This window comes from Myotis yumanensis, unplaced genomic scaffold, assembly GCF_028538775.1.
Source record: "Myotis yumanensis isolate MYYU_CA2020_CCGP unplaced genomic scaffold, mMyoYum1.0.hap1 SCAF_5, whole genome shotgun sequence".
In the NCBI taxonomy this organism is placed as follows: Eukaryota; Metazoa; Chordata; class Mammalia; order Chiroptera; family Vespertilionidae; genus Myotis; species Myotis yumanensis.
In genome coordinates, this window is record NW_027223756.1 from 73,310,598 (window position 1) to 73,329,390 (window position 18,793).

Consider the following 18,793-nt stretch of genomic DNA (forward strand, 5'->3'; position numbering starts at 1 on the left):
CTCATAGCAGTAGGGAGTAGAATGGTAGTTACCAGAGGCTGGGAAGTAGGGGGAAGAGAGAGATATTGATCAAAGGGTACACACTTTCAGTTATGAGATAAGTTCTAGAGACCTAATGTACAGCATCAGCATCATGACTATATTGCAAACTCAAAATTTGCTCAGAGAGTAGAGACCTCAAGTATTCTCACCATATACGCACTAGGTAACTAGGGGAGGTGGCAGATATGTTAATTAGCTTAATATTGGTACTCATTTTACAATGTGCACATATATCACAATATCATATTGTACACCTTAAACAAATATAATTTTTACTCATCAAAAATAAAACATTTTAAAAAGTATGCAGGAGTGAGGCTGGTCCCCTTTTATCAGTCAGAACTCTTCCAGTTGTAAGACACAAACACAAAACTTTAACAAAAGGAATCTCATTGGTTCATAATTAAAAGTCTGTGCTTCTTTGTAGCATCTTGCAGTGCCAGAAAGTAATGAAGTGTTTAACACACACACACACACACAGACACACACACACACACACACACACACACACACACACACATACTGAGGGGGTATGTTAGAGGGGCAAAGGAGCCAACACAGAGCTCCCAATGACTAAAGCTGGAAAATTTCAACACTATAATTAAAAAATAGTTTTGGATTATAACCCAAAGTAAATATTAGTATACAAAAGTCTATATTGCTATATGTAAATGATTGAATCTATATATATAAAACCCTAATATACAAATAGACTGAACTGCAGAACAACCAAACAACCAAACAACCAGTTGCTATGACATGTGCTGACCACCAGGGGGTGTGCGCAGAACATGGTGGGCATTGGCAGCAGGTGGAAGAGCGTGGAACATGGTGGGCATTGGCCATGGCGGGATGGTGGAGCAGGTGAGCATGGGCACCACCCAAGGAGGGACGCCAGTTGCTGTCATCAGAGTGAGCCTCTGGTGGTTACTGAAAATTCTTTGCTCCTGTGCACCACGGTCTTGCCTGGCACTTGCACCTGCTGCCAGTGCCAGCCACACTCGCACCCGCTGCCAGTGCTGGAGCCACCACTTGCACCCTGATCGCTTGGCACCATCAGCAGGTGCGACTGGCAACTGCCGGCCCTGATTGCCCCTCAGGGCTTCTCCACCTCCCCCTGCTCCTGAGGGGTGTTCAGGGCTGGCAGCCACCTCTTGTACCCGCTGCTGGCAACGGCCCTGTTCGCACCCGCTGCTGGCACTGGAGCCACTGCTCGCACCCGCTGCTGGTCCTGATTACTCGGTGCCATCAGCAGGTGCGAGCGGCAGCTGCTGGCCCCAATCGCTCCTGAGGGCTTCTCCACCTCCCCCTACTCCTGAGGGGCAATCGGGGCAGCAGCTGCCACTCGCATCCACTGCTGGCACTGGCCCCAATCGCTCTGCGCTGTCAGTGGATGCGAGCGGGGCCGGCACTGTCAGTGTATGGGAGGAGCAATGGTGGGAGCAGGGCTGCTGGAAGATGGGACCAGGGGCCGCAGCGGGAGGGGCTGGGCAGGGGCTCAGAGGATGGGCTGAGACCCGCCTCTGTGCCCACCGCAGCCTTGTGGCCCACAGTTTCTTTCAAGGTGCATGAATTTGTGCACTGGGCCCCTAGTAAAGTAATAAATGGGAGAAAGAGATGAATATTTCATGAATAAGAATTCCAAGTAAATATACTCTTCCCTAAAGGAGGTGAAGCATAACTCACCACACCTTAAGGTGGGCCTGACACTGTGACTTCCTTCCAAAGAGTACAGTATGGAAAGGAGGTACAAAAGTAACTTTAGAGTGGAGAAATCCAACTAACGCTGCCTCAGCCAGGTGATCAAGGTGAACATCAACAGTTATAAATCACGTGGATGACACATACTCTTAATAAAATGTGATCAAAATGGCACTTAACCTTCCTTCCCCAACCCATAGCTCCAGTCTAGCCATGGAAAAAGATCATATTCCCATAGAGTGGCATCAACAGTAGACTTGACTAGCACTTCTAAAAATGGTCAAGTTCATGACACACAAGGAAAATTTGAGAACCTTGTCACAGCCAAGATGCACAAAATTTCTATTACAGCTCATGCTTTATTCTGAAATACAAAGTCTTAACATCAGCAGTTATCCACTAGGTCAGAGGTTCCCGGAGTTTCTCAGTTCATGGGCCATTAGCGTCCTAGTAATTTTTTTACACTCTTAGGCCAAAATAAATGCTTAGAGACTGCATTTACTAAGTGGTTAAGTCCAAATAACTTAATAGTAGCTCTCCGCTCAGTGCCTGGCAGATGATGCCATTTCCCTCCATGTCCAACAGATGTCTCTGTGCTTCCATCGTGTCCCTGTGAGTTTGTAGTAGTGCCCAGGGCACCTCAGTGCACAGTTTAGGAACTGCAGCTCTAGGTATTAAACTCTGATGGGCCATACATGATAATCATCTGGCATGATCAATCATAGGTGAGCTGACTGGATAGTGTTCAAACTCACTGTTTCCATATCATGATAAAGCATTGCATGCAGTGCTCAGTTCAATGTTAAATGGCAACATCGCTTCCAGCTCTATATCATAGTGGCGCTTTTCACTCACTGTACTGAAGATATTCCTTTCTGTATCAGTCAGAGACAGAACCAATAGAAGGTATGTGTATATACATATAGAGATTCATTGTAAGGAATTGGCTCATGTGATTGTGGAGACTGACAAGTCCAAATCTGCAGTGTGGGCTGTGGTCTCAAAACCCAGGAGAACTGATGGTGTAGATGAGTCCAAAGGCAGTTTGCTGGAGAACTTCTCGTTCAGGGAGGCCGGTCTTTTTGTCTATTCAGCACTTCAACTGATTGGGTGAGACACACCCACATTATGGAAGAATATCTGCTTACTGAAAGTTTCACAATTTAAATTTTTAAAAATATATTTTTATTGATTTCAGAAAGGAAGAAAGAGGGAGAGAGATAAAAACATCAATGATGAGAGAGGATCACGGATCAGCTGCCTCCCACACGTCCCCTACTTGGGATCAAGCCCGCAACCCAGGCATGTGCCCAGACCAGGAGTTGAACTATGACTTCCTGGTTCATAGGTTGATGCTCAGTCACTGAAAATGCACTAATCATTCCTCCAGAAGAGGAGGCAGTCCTCAACAGATGTTTAGTCTTCTAGATATCCTGTAACCTAAGTACTATTCCATATTAAGTCCAATAAACTATGACATAGCCCTAGCCGATTTGGCTCAGTAGACAGAGCATCGGCCCTCAGACTGAAGGGTCCCAGGTTCTCTTTCAGTCAAGGACATGTACCTCAGTTGCAGGCTCAATGCCCAGCCCTAATTGGAGCTCATGTGGGAGGCAACTAATCAATGTGTGTCTCTCACATTGATGTTTCTCTCTCTGTCTCTCCCACTTCCTTCCACTCTCTCTAAAAGCCAATGGAAAAATATTCTCAGGTGAGGATTAACACACACACACACTCACACACACACAAAACTATGACATAAAGTCAACATACCTTATGTTACATGATAAGAAGAAAAAGATATTTGCTTAATATATATATATATATATATATATATATATATATATATATATATACATACACAAACATGCATAACAAAAATAAGAGAAAAATTCTCATGACAATTATAGTCCCTGTTTCTGTAACTGGTCACATGGTTATAGCTGGTATCTATAACTACCTTTTCCAATATCTATTCTGCATTTTCTTTGCCCTCAACAAGCACCTCAGCTGGTCATGGTCCCTTACCTGGTAGGGTGATCTAGAAATTTCACCAATGGTAGAAGGACCTTGAAATTTTTCATATTTGTTTCCCATCCCCTGGCATGTAAATATCTTACCGAATAAGTCTAGAGTAGTTGCTTACTTGGTCCAGTCAGCACAGTGTCGTCAATGCAATGGACCAGTGTGCTATCTTGTGAAGGGAAGGGGGTCTTGTGATCAAGAGCCCTGACAACTAAATTCTGGCCATAAGGTAGAACACTGAAGGTGTGATGCTGGTCTTGCCGGCTGAAAGATGACTGCTTCTGGTGAATCTTATGCACAGGAATGGAGAACAAGGCACTTTCCAGATCAATAGCTACACAGCAAATACTAGGAGGTGTGTTAATTTTCTCAAGCAATGAAACCACATGTGGAACAGCAGCAGCAATTAGAGTCACCGCCTGGTTAAGTTTACAAGAACCCTCTGTCTTCTCAGAGACCTAGCACTCTCTGCCCAGGCCAGACAGGAAGGATGGATGGGAGTGTGGGGGCATCACTACCCCTGCGTCCCGTAGGCCCTGATGGTGGCACTCATCTCTGCAGTCTTTCCAGGAGCGTGGTGTTACTTTGGTTCACTATTTTCCAGGTAGGGGCAGTTCTGGTGGCTTCCACTTGGCTTTTCCCACATAATATCCTTCACTCCCAGGCCAGGGACCAGTGTGGGGATGCTGCCAGGTACTCAGTGCATCTATCATAATTATACATCCTAGAACTGGGGAGCAACCACGGGATGGATCTGGGGACTCCTTGGGCCCATGGTGAGATGGACTTGCTCACCTGACCTCCACAAGCCCCTTCTCTGACTGGTGGGCCACAGGGACCCTGGGTCCCCTGGAATCTGTCAGGTCAGAGCCAGTGGGCAGTGGCCCCCCAAAGGCCTGATTATCTCCTTTTCCCCAGTGCAGTTACCCTGGTGAAAGGCTGTGGTCCCTTGGGGAGGGCTGGGAGAAAGATTAGCATATAAACATTTGGTAGAGCACGGGACTCCCTCATTGGGGGACCCAGCCTCCCCTTCATTCAGGGGGCACTGGGCTGTAAACTGGCTCAAGTCTGAGAACTGATTGAGGGGCCATGACTCTCTGTTTTTATGATTCAGATTAGACTTTATTTATTTGACCTAGAATTTTTCTGCTTACACAGAACACCATGATCAGTGAGCTAACATCACGGCTCTGTGCATATAGGACTATTCTAATTGCTGCTTTGACTCTCTTTTCAGTCAGTAACCACAACCACCTACCCTTTGTCGATTGAGTGCCCCCATTATCTCCTGCCATTTGAGGATCCAGTTACCCCCATTGCATTCAGGTTTCCCAATTCAGTGGCTGCAGGTACCCCTGTGAGGTCTGGCCTTCAGGGAAGAACGACCACAGAGCTCTCCTAGGATGCTGGGCTCACTCGCAAAATTATGTCTTTTCTCAGGGTGGGCGACTAGGTCCCAAATGACAAATCCACGCCAACATTCCAATCCCCCTCTGCATTTCACCAAGGCAGGCCCAGCCTTTCTAACTCACTCTCAGTGGGTCTCCTTTTAGTGCATGCTTCAGCCACACAGACTGGTAGAGCCCTTCCTGACTCTGGGAACAGTGGATGCAAATGTAACATTAGATGCAGAATCCCTGCTTCGTGAGCCCATCTCAATCAATTTACCTGATGCAAATGTATGTTCCTCCCACCATCACCCCACCCTCAATATCCATTCCCACACATTGCCTAGATTTCTATCGGTACGAATTAGAAAACTGAAGAGGTTCTTTTGGGGTGCGTGTCCCTCCTCATGGGTCATGCTTTGTGCTTCACCTGTAGGGCTCTTCCAGGACTTGAGTCTAGTTATAGAAGCAGGGAGGGCGGTGGAGTGGGGTCCCCAGGAGAATCAGCATTGTCTTGCTTGACAGCTGCCTCAGGGAAGGCCATGGCCCTTTCCTCAGCAGTGCAGGGTTAACACCCTGGGGTGGGCAAAGAGGTCCGTCCCTCTTACTGGGGGGCGGGGGAGGGGCGCGGGGAGGGAGAGACTGTGGCCACTGGCAAAGAAAACTCATCAGAACTCAGGGGCCCAGTGTCCCAGTTCCATCAGGGTCTTCTCACACATCCCCATTCAAATGTTCAGGATCACATTCCTTCTCCACCAATGCCTTTAATAGTAGATAGACACCCTGCAAGGCTGGGGGTATAGCTCACCCTGTAATTCAGCCAGTCGAAGGATGAGGTTGTGAGTTTGATTTTAGCCGTCTCAGCCCTGTGGCTACAAGAGATAGGAGTCTACTTCCAGGTAGATGTAGAAGCTTTCGGGTCATTTGTGGGGCTTCTGAGTCACAAGAGTTAGACCACAGACTTACTGGAATTGTCGGGAACAAGGTGCTGTTTCCACTGAGGCTGCTTAGCTGGTAGGATGCAAACTGGAGGGACTGGGGTCATTGTGGCCTCCACTTGGAAGCCCTTTTGAGAAACAGTCCCTGTCAACATCTGTTCTCTCCACCTCACTACTCGCTTCTCCCCAATGTAGCCACATGGCTACAATCATTCAAACACATTCTCACACACCCTCCTTGGTTACGGAATAGCACTTGTGTTATCACCAGTAGAAAATGGCTTAGAACAGCATGTAGGACAGAAGGCAGAGCAGGAGCCAGAGTCTGGCGCCACCTGGCTCTGGGAATTCGGAGGCCTTGGATCTCATCAGTATCTCTGGGGAAGGAGCGCTCACCTCCTCAGTTCTTATTTTCTCAGAGTCATAGGGCCTTCCCTCCACCTCCGTCACATTCTTGATCCAGGGGCTATAATTATCTAACAAGGTGTAAATTCCTGGAATGTTCTTCCGTCCACAGCTCCTTCCCCAGCTGATGATGCCCACCTGGTACCACTTCCTGTCGGATTCTGTGGTGCAGACCAGAGGCCCTCCACTGTCACCCTGTGGGCAGAGAACACAGTTCAGTAGCAAGTCTCATTCTAAACTGCCCATTTGTGTAGTAATTTTCATGGATGGAAGAGGACCCATTGACCTCCCCTCCTCCGGGCTGCCAAAGGAAATCTGTCATTGCTGTCCACGGCCCACCTCAATCCCAGGCCCCCGGGGGAGTGTGTTGCTGTCAGGTTGGCTCTGGGAACTGTGGGTTGTAGACTGTGGGCAGTGGATGGGGTAGGACTAAAGATGGAAGAGGAGGAGGAGGAGGAGGAGGAGGAGGAGGAAGAGGAAGAGGAAGAGGAAGAGGAAGAGGAAGAGGAAGAGGAAGAAGGCCCTGGTGAAAAAGAACTCCATCTGCAGATGGGAGCTAGAAGTCAAAGTAAATATTCACAGGCCAAAAGAAGCGGAGAGATGGCCTCTTCCATGATCATAAACAGGTGACTAGAATGATTAGACTCTGGCAGGGGGGAGGGGGAGGAGGACTAATATTTCCTGGACATGTGCAGAGCATTGTGTTAGCCCCTGAACTTTCTTTTTTCTCATCAACCCCACCACCTCATATCTCTGTGAGGTTGGTGTTTTGATTCCTATTTTCTAATAAGAAAATTGAATGTCCAAAGAGGTTTGATCATTCCCATTTCACAAATTTTCATTGAGGAAAAACTAATTGTTAGGCAATTGGGATACAAGACCTTATGCTCTAGTGGGGGAGATAATATAAACTGTGTTTGATGGGCAGGAGAAGTATGAACAAATCTAGAAGCAGTGCAGAGGGCGAGGAACTGATTCTGTTGAGGGAGAGTTCTGTCAGAAGAGACTTCAAGGCACTTTGTTTGAAGGATGATTAGGAATTTGACAGACCATGCAGAGAGGAGCCAGACAGAAGGTAGAGGGACTGGATAAGACGAAGTGAAATGGTGAGGATCTGAAGGTCAGGATGGGGAGGAATGAATTAAAATCCACATGATCTGATGACTGGTGACATTGGACATAGATGGTGGTGACTAGTTCCCAGGTCATGGAGTGTGCTTAGAGAGATAAAGTGCAGGAGAAGATAATTAATAAAGTGTTTGCAAGTGGAGTTTGGGTTGGCTGTGGAATGCATCACCAAATAGAGGGTTAAATAGAGCAGAATTACAGAGAGGTTGGGGTTCAAGGACACACAGTAAGCATTGGCCAAAACCAAAATTCCCCCTTTCCTACAAAGCGTTTGCTCTACTACTTGTCTGTTTTTTGTGGGTGTGCGCTTTTTTTGGTGCTAGTTCTGTTTCAAAGTCATGGGGCAAAAACCAAATAAACAGGATCTCTACTCAAATAGCTCCTCCCATGAATGATGTTTTATGAAGGCATGCATGTTATACAATTTTTATCAATATGTTGCCTTGATTATTTATTTTCTTACATAACAAGGAGAGAATGGTCCTTGGGCAAGTAACTTTTTAAAGCCTCAGTTTCCGTGTGATTAAAATAGAGATAATACCAACTCCTTTCCGAGATTGTCAGCAGATGAAATTTTTTAAACTCTGTAAATCACTCACAAAGTATTGTTACTAGCCAGCATATGTGCGATGTTATATTTTGCTTGACTATGCCACTTAAAAATGGTTTTTTAATTGAACTTTTTTTTCCCACACTATAACCTTAACCAGGAGATTACAAAGAAGAAAAGTTCTGGGAAAAGTAAACCCAAAAAACTAACTGTTTTTAATTTTAGCATTTACTGCTAATTTGTATTTTAAGCATAGCATAATTTTACTGCCATTATTTTGAACATATTTAAATGCTATCATCCTAAAATGATCATTTCTCTTAATATGTGATTACATGCTTTTTTAAAGTTGGCTAAATTTAAAAGTGTGATTTTATTTTTAAGGGCAATTATTTTTAAATGGTTTCTTTGTTCTAAAGTGATGATAATGTTGTATAATTTCAGGAAAATTTCCTTGACTGGATCACTGTCAGCTTATCGTGGACAATACAAAGCTTTCTACACAGAGGGCAAAGCTTTTCATTTCACAACTTAAAAAAAAAGGCTTAAAACGATAATAGCACATTTATTTACAGAACACTTAACTAATAGAGAATTTTCGAAGCTCTCATTAAGGTGCACTTTTTGTTGCAAGAGATTGCAACAAAAAGCCTAGACTCCGGATGGACATCCAGCTACTGCAGCAGAGGGTGCAGAAAACATCGCCAGAGATGGCACTTGATTTCAGATGTGGCCACAGTTGGTTTGGCCATTGGAATATGGGACGGGGTTGAATCAAAGAGATTGGAAGGAGAGTGGGAGTATGGGTGGGGCCTGCTTCTTATATTCTTGCGTGAGCATAGGAGCGACAGCCTGGGATAACAGTAGTCTCCCACACATGGCACGACCTCCCTTACCGCGCTGCTCACCTGCCCACACTCAGCTTCTGTCACCTCTGGCTTCTGAAACCCTGGAACTTCCCTGATCACATGATGCCATTTCACGCCTCTGATTTCCCTCATGTTCTCTCTGGGACGCTCTCTTTCTTTTCACATTGTCTGCTGAATGCTGTCTCCCCCCAGCCCTCCCTCTCCCCGCCCTCCATTGCTATTTAGAGCTCTTTGTCTCTGGCTCTAGCTTGAACTGGTTGCTCCTTTAGGTCTATGGCATGGCTGTGATCCCAGATCTTCCTTTAACCACTGTGTCTAGGAAGCTTTGTCTTCTCTTTGTTTTTATTTATTTTTTTGTTAATTCTTACTGGATGATATTTTTCCCATTAATTTTTACAGAGAGTGAAAGGGAGGGAGGGAGGAGAGAGAGAGAGAGAGAGAGAGAGAGAGAGAGAGAGAGAGAGAGAGACATCGATGTGAGAGAGACATATTGATTGGTCTCTTCCCGCATGTGCTTGACCAGGGCTGGGGATCTAACCTGCAAGCCAGGTACAAGCCCTGACCGGGAATCAAATCCTCAACCCTTCAGTGCAAGGGCCGATGCTCTAACCACTGAGATGCTGGCAAGGGCTGTTTTTTAAATTTTTGATACAATTATAGATTCATATGCACTTGTAAGAAATCATACAGAGAGATTCCATGTACCCTTTTCATGTTTCCCCCAAGAACAACATCTTGCAAAACCACAGTATAATAGTCACAAGCAGGATACTGACCCTGATACAGTCAAACTGAGAACACTTCCATCATCACAGGGCTCCCTCATGGTGCCCATTAGGCTATATCCATCTCCTTCCCTCTCCCAGCCCCTCCTTAGACCTCTGCTGCAACCAACAATCTGTCTCCAATTCTACGATTTTGTCATTTCAAGAACGTTATGTAGCTGGCATCATGCAGTGCGGGCCCTTTGGGGGCTGGCTGATTTCACACCACATAAGCCTCTGGAGACCCCGCCACGTTGTTGCATGTATCAATAGTTGTTTCTATCATAGCTGAGTGGAATTGCGCGGTATGGATGTACCATAGTTTATTTAACCATCCACGTCTCAAAAGACGTTGTTTCCCATGCTTGGCTATTATGAATACAGCTGTTATAGAGCCTCCTGTACAGGTTTCGGTGTGAACACAAGCCTTCATTTATCTGAAATGAATGCCTGAGAGTAGCATTTGCTAGATTATGTGGCCAAAGCATGTGCCACTTTTTAAGAAACTGGCAAACTGTTTTCCAGAGTGCTTGGGCTATTTTCAAGTCCCACCAGCAATGTGTCCAGTTTCTCAGCATTCTTGTCAGCATTTGGCGTTGTCACTTTTTAAAAAAAATTTTATCCACTCTGAGAGGCGTGTAGTGATGTCTCATTGTGGTTTGAATTTGCATTGGCTTAATGGCCAATGACACTGAACATCTTTTCATGTTCTTATTTACCATCCGCTTATCCTCCTCAGTGCAATGTCTGTTCATGTCTTTGGCCCATTTTCTAATTGCAGGGTTTGTTTTTCTACTGTCGAGTTTGAAAGTTCATTATCTATTCTAAGTATAATACCTTTGTGGGATATTATCTCCCAATCTGTAGCTTGTCTTTTCATCCTCTTACTAGGGTCTTTCACAGAGAAAAAAAATCTTTGTTTTGATGAGGTCCAATTTATCAATTTTCCCTCTTTCGAACTGTGTTTTTGGTATCACTCTAAGAACCTCATAATGAGTATTTCCCAATCCATGTCCCCATTCCCAGGGCCACGCCCTGATTCCCACACATTTCCCAGACTCACTGTTTATTCCCAGTGGAGAGAGGACACCCTTGCCTTGGCAGCCCTGAGGGGATGAAGGCCTGGAGAGAGAGGGAGGGGACACCCCTAGTTACCTGGCAGGAATCGTAGCTCTTATTCTCATACCCAGCGCACAGCATGTTTTTGGTAAGCTTTGGAAACACCTTTCTACATTCCCTCCGATCCATGATGACCATTGGCACTTTCATCAGGTCAGTGGTCTCAGAGTGTTTGTCACCTGGCCCACAGAGAAAGCACATCAGGAAAGTCGCTGGACAGCAGTCTGTGTGTGTCAGTAATGCAAGTGACCTGCCCTAGACCACCCTGCGCATCCCCGCAGCCCACCAGCCGCCCTCCACCTTCCTCCACATCCTCACCACTTCCCCCCGTCGCTCCTTCCTTCCTTCAATCCCACGCAGCTCACTCACTCCACCACCCCAGGTTTCCCACAATTCCCCACCTACTCGAATCATTGCTCTCATTCAAAATCAGACCCCTGCTTCCAAGAAGACTTCCAGCTTGACTCCAACCAGCCTTACAGACTTGACCTCTTGGAAGTGGCTATTGGTCATTTCTCAGCATAGTCCTGCCTCCTCTTCCTGCCTGCCGATGGCCACTTTTCAGTATGAGAGGATGGCCCTCCCCTGACACGGGGCTGCTGAGCGTGGACCTGCACTCCCAGTGGGAAGTTTTCCGGTCCCCCGGGCAGGGGAGGTTGGCTGCAGGTCTTCACAGGGGACTGGCCCGGGCCCTTTCCAGCCGGCTTCTTTCTAGCTCACCAACTCTGACCACATAGACCTTTCAAAATACTACTCCTTATTGACTCTTTTTAATCTGGAGGCCTCCTCCTCCTTCACTTCTAACTTTCGAGGGGTGCCTGGAGCGCAGAAGCAATCACACGCCAGTGGCTCTCTAGCTACTGAACTCCTGCAATCCCTCCCTTTTTCCAGACCTCAGCTCGGTGCAAGGCGTCCCTGTGGACCCAGAGTCTCCCTCAGGCCTGAGACAGTGCTGTGCTGTTCCCATCCCCTACCTATTGGCTCTTGGTTTTGTTGAGTTTTCTTTGGGGACAGTCCAGCAAGGCTTTCGTAATCCTTTTCTGCCCTGGTACAAGTTCCTCCTGTTTTGGCCAAGCCACAGTGCAACAACAGGGAACAAGTAACAGCAGATTCTCAGACTGGCTGGGCAACACTCCAGGGCCATCAAAGGTCTGAGCCCGGACAGGCATCTTGAATGCCTGTACAAACCAGGTGGGAGACATTGATGTGTGAATCAAGGGAGATGTGAAAGAGAAAAGAGGAGAGTGGCCCCTGGCAAACCGGAGAGTTTAAATTCAATTACACAAACAAACAAGACTGCTCTGTGCTGGCTGAACACGCCCACACCCGGGGCAGTCTCAGACCTGGCATCTCAGCCTGGGCCTTGGGGTGATGCTTCCTTGGCCCTCAGAGGCTGAGATTGGGTCTCTGGGAGCCTCTGCTGGGCAGGAATTTGCTCCAATGCAAGTTCTTTTCTCGCCCCTGCCCCTCAGCCCTCTCTCCTTTCACCCTCCTCCTGCCTCCTTTGGATTGAGTGGCCCATCTCCAGATGCCTGTGATTGGCTTCTCCCCCAGCGGCTCGCAGAAGCTGCTGTGCAGTCACGTACCAGGTTTGGTCTGCCCCCATCCTGCCACCCAGCATTTGCTCCACTTGGCGGGGCCGGGCTGCCTGGGCATGCAGATGGGCTCCTTCAGGCCGCTGAACCTGATGTCTGTGTTCAACAGCAGCAAGGCGATGTCGTTGTCCATGGTGAACCTTTCGAAGTCCTTGTGAATCACTATGCTGGTGACCCCCTTCACTTCCAGGGAGGGGCTCCGCAAGTCGTTGGTTCCCAGCACAACGCTCAGGTCTATGGGCCTGGGTGGCACAGAACCGGAGAGGGCAGGTGGAGCGGAAGGAAAGTCACCAAGCACCCAGAATTTTCTGTGCCCCCAGAACCTACCTCCCATATATTTCTAGGGGCCTTTACAACTTGTTCTACTGGGGCTGTTGCTAAAAAGATATGATACTTTTAAAAAGGTAACAAAGGAGGGCAAAGCAGTCTTTGTGGCAGACCACAGCGACACGGTACCCAGCACAGTCCCAGAGGTGTGGAGGGGACACCCCTCCTAATGGGGCCAGGGCAGAGCTTAGCTTTGGCTGCTCCAAAGAAGCCACCACCTGGCACAAATCAAACCAGCCCACAGAGAGGTAAGGTAGTATTACATCGATTCGCCTGCCAGCAACTTAGAGACCCCAGACTGGAGTTTAATCCAGACATGCCACTGATTAAACAGAAAGAGTCTTCAGTCATAATTCAGGAATTCCCTCCAGGCAGAATGGCTAGGAACTTTCCAATAGCCTGTCTTTAAGTATCCCATGTGGGCAGATGCAACAAGCTACGTGGTCATGCCATGGCGAAACTTTCCCAGATGCTCCATTTACCCTTTAAAGCAGTGGTTCTCAACCCTCTGGCCCTTTAAATACAGTTCCTTGTGTTGTGACCCAACCATAAAATTATTTTCATTGCTACTTCATAACTGTAATGTTGCTACTGTTATGAATCATAATGTAAATATCTGATATGCAGGATGGTCTTAGGCGACCCCTGTGGAAAGGGTCGTTCGACTGCCAAAGGGGTCGCGACCCACAGGTTGAGAATCGCTGCTTTAAAGTCAGTTGGATCTCAGTTTCCTTCTCTATAAAATATGGTTGTTCATTCTATCTGCCTCAGAGGGTTGTTGTACGATGAAATAATATACGTAGTTGCTTACATGGTCACTGGGCCATGATTAGTAATCAGTAAATGCTGGGTTTGCCACCCATCTCCTGGAGCTCAAAGAAAACTCTACAGGGAGCAGGGAAGTGGGGGTGTCCAAAGGCCTGGAAACCCAGGCTTTCAGAAATAGGAAAATTTCTTCCTGGAAGGATTTGTCTGTCCTAGGAGAGGTAAATGGACCAAGTCCTTTAACTCTGCCAGGCCAGATGCTCCTGGGGTGTGTGATCACAGAGAAGCCCTAGTTACCGGCCCTGGGTGACCGCAAGGTGGACACAGCAGGGGTTCACCGCCTCCTCAGCCCCAGGGCCATCATGTCTGACTCAGGACTGACAGGCCCTGGGACTCCCTTTAGCAATCAGGTCTGCCTGAGTGTGGGGACACTCCGGGGGTGGACAGTGTCAGAAGCAACAGGGATGGGCTCTTGATACTTACTCTACTTCCTCATTTGATAAGCAGTGAGCCGCAGTGACAATCCACCAATTGTTGATGATCGTGCCGCCACAAAAATGTTGATTTCTTGTCTGAATACTCACCATCCATGGGAACTCGCCCTCCTCAGCCTCCATCCCCTCTATGATTCTGGAATACTGAGATCCTCCCTCAAAAATGGGTCTTTCGCCGCATGCTGGTGGCATGGAAGAGGAGGGAAGGGAAAAGACGAAACCACTCAATCAATATCTATAGGAGGCCTCTAGGTAGCTACCGTTATGCTCATTCTAGACATGAGGCATCTGAGGCTGGCTCAGGGAAGCACCCAGATACACGAGTAAGCCAGCCGATGCTTTATGTTCATAGCACAGCGCCTGGGACACGGGTCAGAAGTGTTGGCTCTGCCCCCTCCAGCATTGTGATCTCAGGAGACTCTCTTCACTGAGCTTGTCTCTGTTCTCACCCAAGAGAAATCAGAGGAAAAGATTTGTCCAACACCAACTATGGAGTGGCAGGCAGAATAACACCCTCCTCCCCGCAAAGATGTCCATGTCCTAAAGCACTGATGGATAGTGCTTTAAGGCAAAAGGGATTTTGGAGATGGAATTAAAGTTGCTAATCAGCTGATTTAAAAATAGGGAGATTGGCCCGGCCAGTGTGGCTCAGTGGTTGAGCATCGACCTATGAACCAGGAGGTCACAGTTCAATTCTCTATCAGGACACATGCCCAGGTGGCAGGTTTGATCCCCAGTAGGGGGCATGCAGGAGGCAGTTGATCAATGATTCTCTTTCATCATTGATGTTTCTCTCTCTCTTTCCCTTACTCTCTGAAATCAATGAAAATATATTTAAAATAAAAATAAACTGGGGAGATTGTCCTGGGTAATCTGAGTGGCCACAATGAATCCCAAGGGTCCTTAATGGTAGTGGACCAGGCAGAAGAAGAAGAAAGATGTGACTAGGGAAGAAAGGCACAGAGCTGCCTTGGAAGATGGAAGAAGGGGCCCCAAGCTGAGGAATGGGGATGACCTTCAGAAGCTAGAAAGGGCAAAGGTTCTCCCCAGAGGCTCTGAAGGGAATGCAGTCCTGCTGACACCTTGATCTTACCCAGGGAGACCCGTGTCTGATCTGCATTCAACAGAACTAACTGTAAGATAAGAAATGTGTGTTGTTGAAGCCACTAAGTTTGTGGTGGTTGGTTCCAGCAGCCCTAGGAAGCTAATTCATGTGAGAAACCAGAACGGTCCCAGAAAGGGGCCTGAACCTTCCAGAAGTCCTGAACTGTTCTAGAACATTCTGTTTCCTGGGAGGCCGAGAGCACAGGCTGCAGCTGCCTGTGCAGAGAAGAGAAATCTGTCTCTGGAGAGAGAGTCCTGGCCCAGCTCCCAGGAGAGGAGCCACTCCTTTAGTGTTTGTTGTAGTCAATTAATTAATCAATGAGCTCGCTAACCGACTCCCTCCACTGCCCCTAATGCTCACCACTGACTGGAAGAAGGACATGAGCAGGGCCACTATCAAGCCCTTCCCCACCCCTCCCCGCCTGGGAGAGCTGCTCTGGCCATGGGGGGGTTGGGGGGGGATTGGAATAGGGAGGTGGGGCGGGGGAGGAGTCAACATACCAAGAAGTGTGCCCCTGGCTTGGGACATGAGCAGCAAAACTGATAACAGGAACATGACCCTTGGCTTTGCTGCTGGCCCAGGAGGTGGCGGAAGCCAGGGCTGAGGGGAAAGACACTGCCATGGCCTCTTCTCTCCCAGCCGGCCCAGCTGGCGATGTCACAATGGGCTGAGTGGTTGAGAACTTGGGTCCTGCAGGCTTCTCTTCTTGCCATTTGTTCCTAACATGGCTGCACAGAGGGCCCTCATCCTTGAAATCATCTTTTCTGAGATCCTCTTCCCGATGACCTGGGCACGCCCACCCTTCACCAAGTCCTTGGTGGGCACCTTGCTTGTGGTTCCTGCTCTAAGTAACCCATTTTACGGCTCAAATGCCTCCTCTCTCACAGAGCCTGTCAGGTCAGAGGTCCCTGTGAATGCGCGCCTGAGGCCCGAGTGAGGGACTACCAGGCTGGACCTCGAGGATGGGGCAGAGCTCAGGCGTCCCAGGGGGCCTCCCCCAGCACTAACACGGGGTGGGGGTGGCAGGGGTGAGGGGGTGGCAGTTGCCTCTGACCTGGGGCTGCCAACATGGACCTGGCCTTCCTTCATGCCCAACCTAGCAGGTGACAATCCTGCTCTCACCACTTTCTAGGTTTATTCCACATGATGTCCCAACCCCCAGGTAAGCCCCTGACCACATCTAAAGATGAAAGGATCAGACTCACAGATGTAAATTCCTGGCCCATGGCTTCCCCTCACATCTGCAGGTTTGATCCTGGGTCATGGATTTGGACCTTCCTGTTGACCTCACACTTACCATGCACTGACTCGGGTGCATTGGACACAGGCACCCTCAGGACAGCCTCGCTGGCAACTTGCTCATCTGCAGAAAAGGGATAACAATGCTCTCAAGTAAAGTTGTGAAGCTCAAAACAAGATTATGTGACCCAGGTGTGGCCTCGTTTTACTACATCTCCAGCTACTCTCCCCTCTCCATGGCCCCTCCCTGCAGCTGCTCCTCAGCGCCCAGGTGTCCACTATCAGGGTTGGGCCAGCCTGTTATGTGGCCATGGATGGTGCTGTCCTCACCTGTCCTGAATAACACCTCATCTGCGTCCTCAACAGAACATCCTGGCCCTGACGAAAGGCTAAGCCTTTTTTAAGGGCATATGGGCAAAGGTCCCAAAGATTTCAGGCCACCTGGCCTGGCCTGCCACAACTGAAGACTGGCAGGAGAACCTAAATAGAACCTGGAGAACCTAGGGACAGAACCTAGGGACAGAACCTAGAGAGAGACAGAACCTAAAAACAGAACCTAGAGACAGAACCTGGATAGAACATGGCAAGAGAACCTGACTAGAACCTGGTGACTGAACCTGGCTGAAGAACCTGGATAGAACCTGGCTGGAGAACCTAGCGAGAGAACATGGCAAAAGATCCTGGACAGAACTTGGCTGGAGCTCCTAGCCAGAACTTCGCTGGAGATCCTGATCAGAACTTCGCCAGAGATCCTAACCAGAACTTGGCTGGAGATCCTAACCAGAACGTCTCTGGAGATCCTGACCAGAACTTGGCTGGAGAACCTGGCTAGGCTGCTGATCAATTGTGACCCCTCCGTGTCATTCCTTCTTCGCCAACTCCGTCCACACCTTTGGGGACCCCTGGACCTGTTGGGGCTGGACCCCAACAGGGAAGCTCTGGGCTTTCCCTTTGTGCTTCCTTTGAATTTGGCTCCCTCCCTCCCCTGGCCCTGCCACCACCCCTGGCCAAATACCTGCAGCTTCTCCTTTGCTCACCTACTGTTGGTTCTGGGGGTGAGGAGAGGAGAAACCTGGGCAGGGTCTGACTGGAAGGATGACAGCTGATCCCACCAGTGGGGATGCAGGGATGACAGGCACACCCACTCACAACTGCTGCTCACTTTCTAGAAAAGTATCCGGACAAAATCACAGCTCACCTCTAAGAAGACCCATTTTCCGCTGGGGCTATATCTCTCCTATTAACATGGGCCCTATTGCTTGTGACATATTCATTCACTGTGCGGCATTTCTTTGCCAAGCTTCTTCACAGTAACAGTGGGCTGCACCATGCCTGGGTGGGATGCCTGGGTGAGACAAAACTGCCATGCCTAGCCACAACACCAGAGGGCACCAATCCTATAGATCACAATGGGAATGACTCCCCACCAGAACTGGATGAACATAGGGGCCCAAGTGTGGAGAGAAGCTCTATAAGGAATCTATAGAAATTCGACGAGTAAAGGAGGCACATGATGACATAGGCTGCCTAGGACTGGTGCCTGGCCGAGGTTCCAGAGGTCCCTAGGGCAGCCCTATTGTAGTGACTTTGTTTACCACCATCCTGGCCAGCAGTTCTAGAACTGGACTAGGGAACACACTCAGTGCAGGTTAAGGCTGCCAGATTGAGCAAATAAGTATCCAGGATGCCCAGTTACATTTGAATTTCAGATCAAGAACAAGTGTTTTCCAGTTTATGCACCACCCCCCATGCAATGTCTGAGTATGCAGTGTATCTGCCTACTCATCCTGTAGAGCTCGTCAATCACAATACGTCCACTCTCAACCTCTTTCGTATCTCAATTACATCTGTTTCAGAGGTTGAAGTCCAAACCCCCAGCACCTTAGAATGTGACCCTGCGTGGAGACAGGGTCTTTAAAGAGGTAATCAAGGTAAAATGAGACCCTCAGGGCAGGACCCTAATTCACTAGGACTTGTGTCCTTGTTAGCAGAGGAAGAGACCCAGGAGCGTCCATGTCCAGAGAGATGACGGTGTGAAGAGGCAGCAGGAAGGTAGCTGTCTGCATGCCAAAGGGAGAGGCCTGGGCAGGTCCTTCCATTGTAGCTCTCAGAAGGAACCCAGACCCATCAGCACCTTGCTCTTGGACTTCCCAGCCTCCAGAACCAGGATGTTTCTGTTGTCTAAGCCACCCTGTCTGTGGCATTTTGTTATGGCAGCTTTGGCAAACGACAGCACGCACCCTCTTTCCTCCTTTAGGCTACCTCATCTCTCATCAGTATAACCAGAGCCACTTCCTCTCTGATAGTCTCTTTCCTAGTCATCCTCTCTCAAATAATCT

General features: G+C 48.4%; 1 protein-coding gene across 1 annotated transcript; it reads right to left on the reverse strand.

Moving 5' to 3' along the window:
* Positions 1 to 6,266: 6,266 nt before the first annotated feature.
* Positions 6,267 to 17,668, reverse strand: PRSS55 (serine protease 55). The gene is given in 6 exon segments (XM_070416954.1): positions 6,267 to 6,694; positions 10,966 to 11,108; positions 12,516 to 12,766; positions 14,100 to 14,292; positions 16,513 to 16,578; positions 17,653 to 17,668. Coding segments are annotated over 6 exon segments (1,005 nt in total). The 3' UTR covers positions 6,267 to 6,358.
* Between the last annotated feature and the right edge of the window lie 1,125 nt (positions 17,669 to 18,793).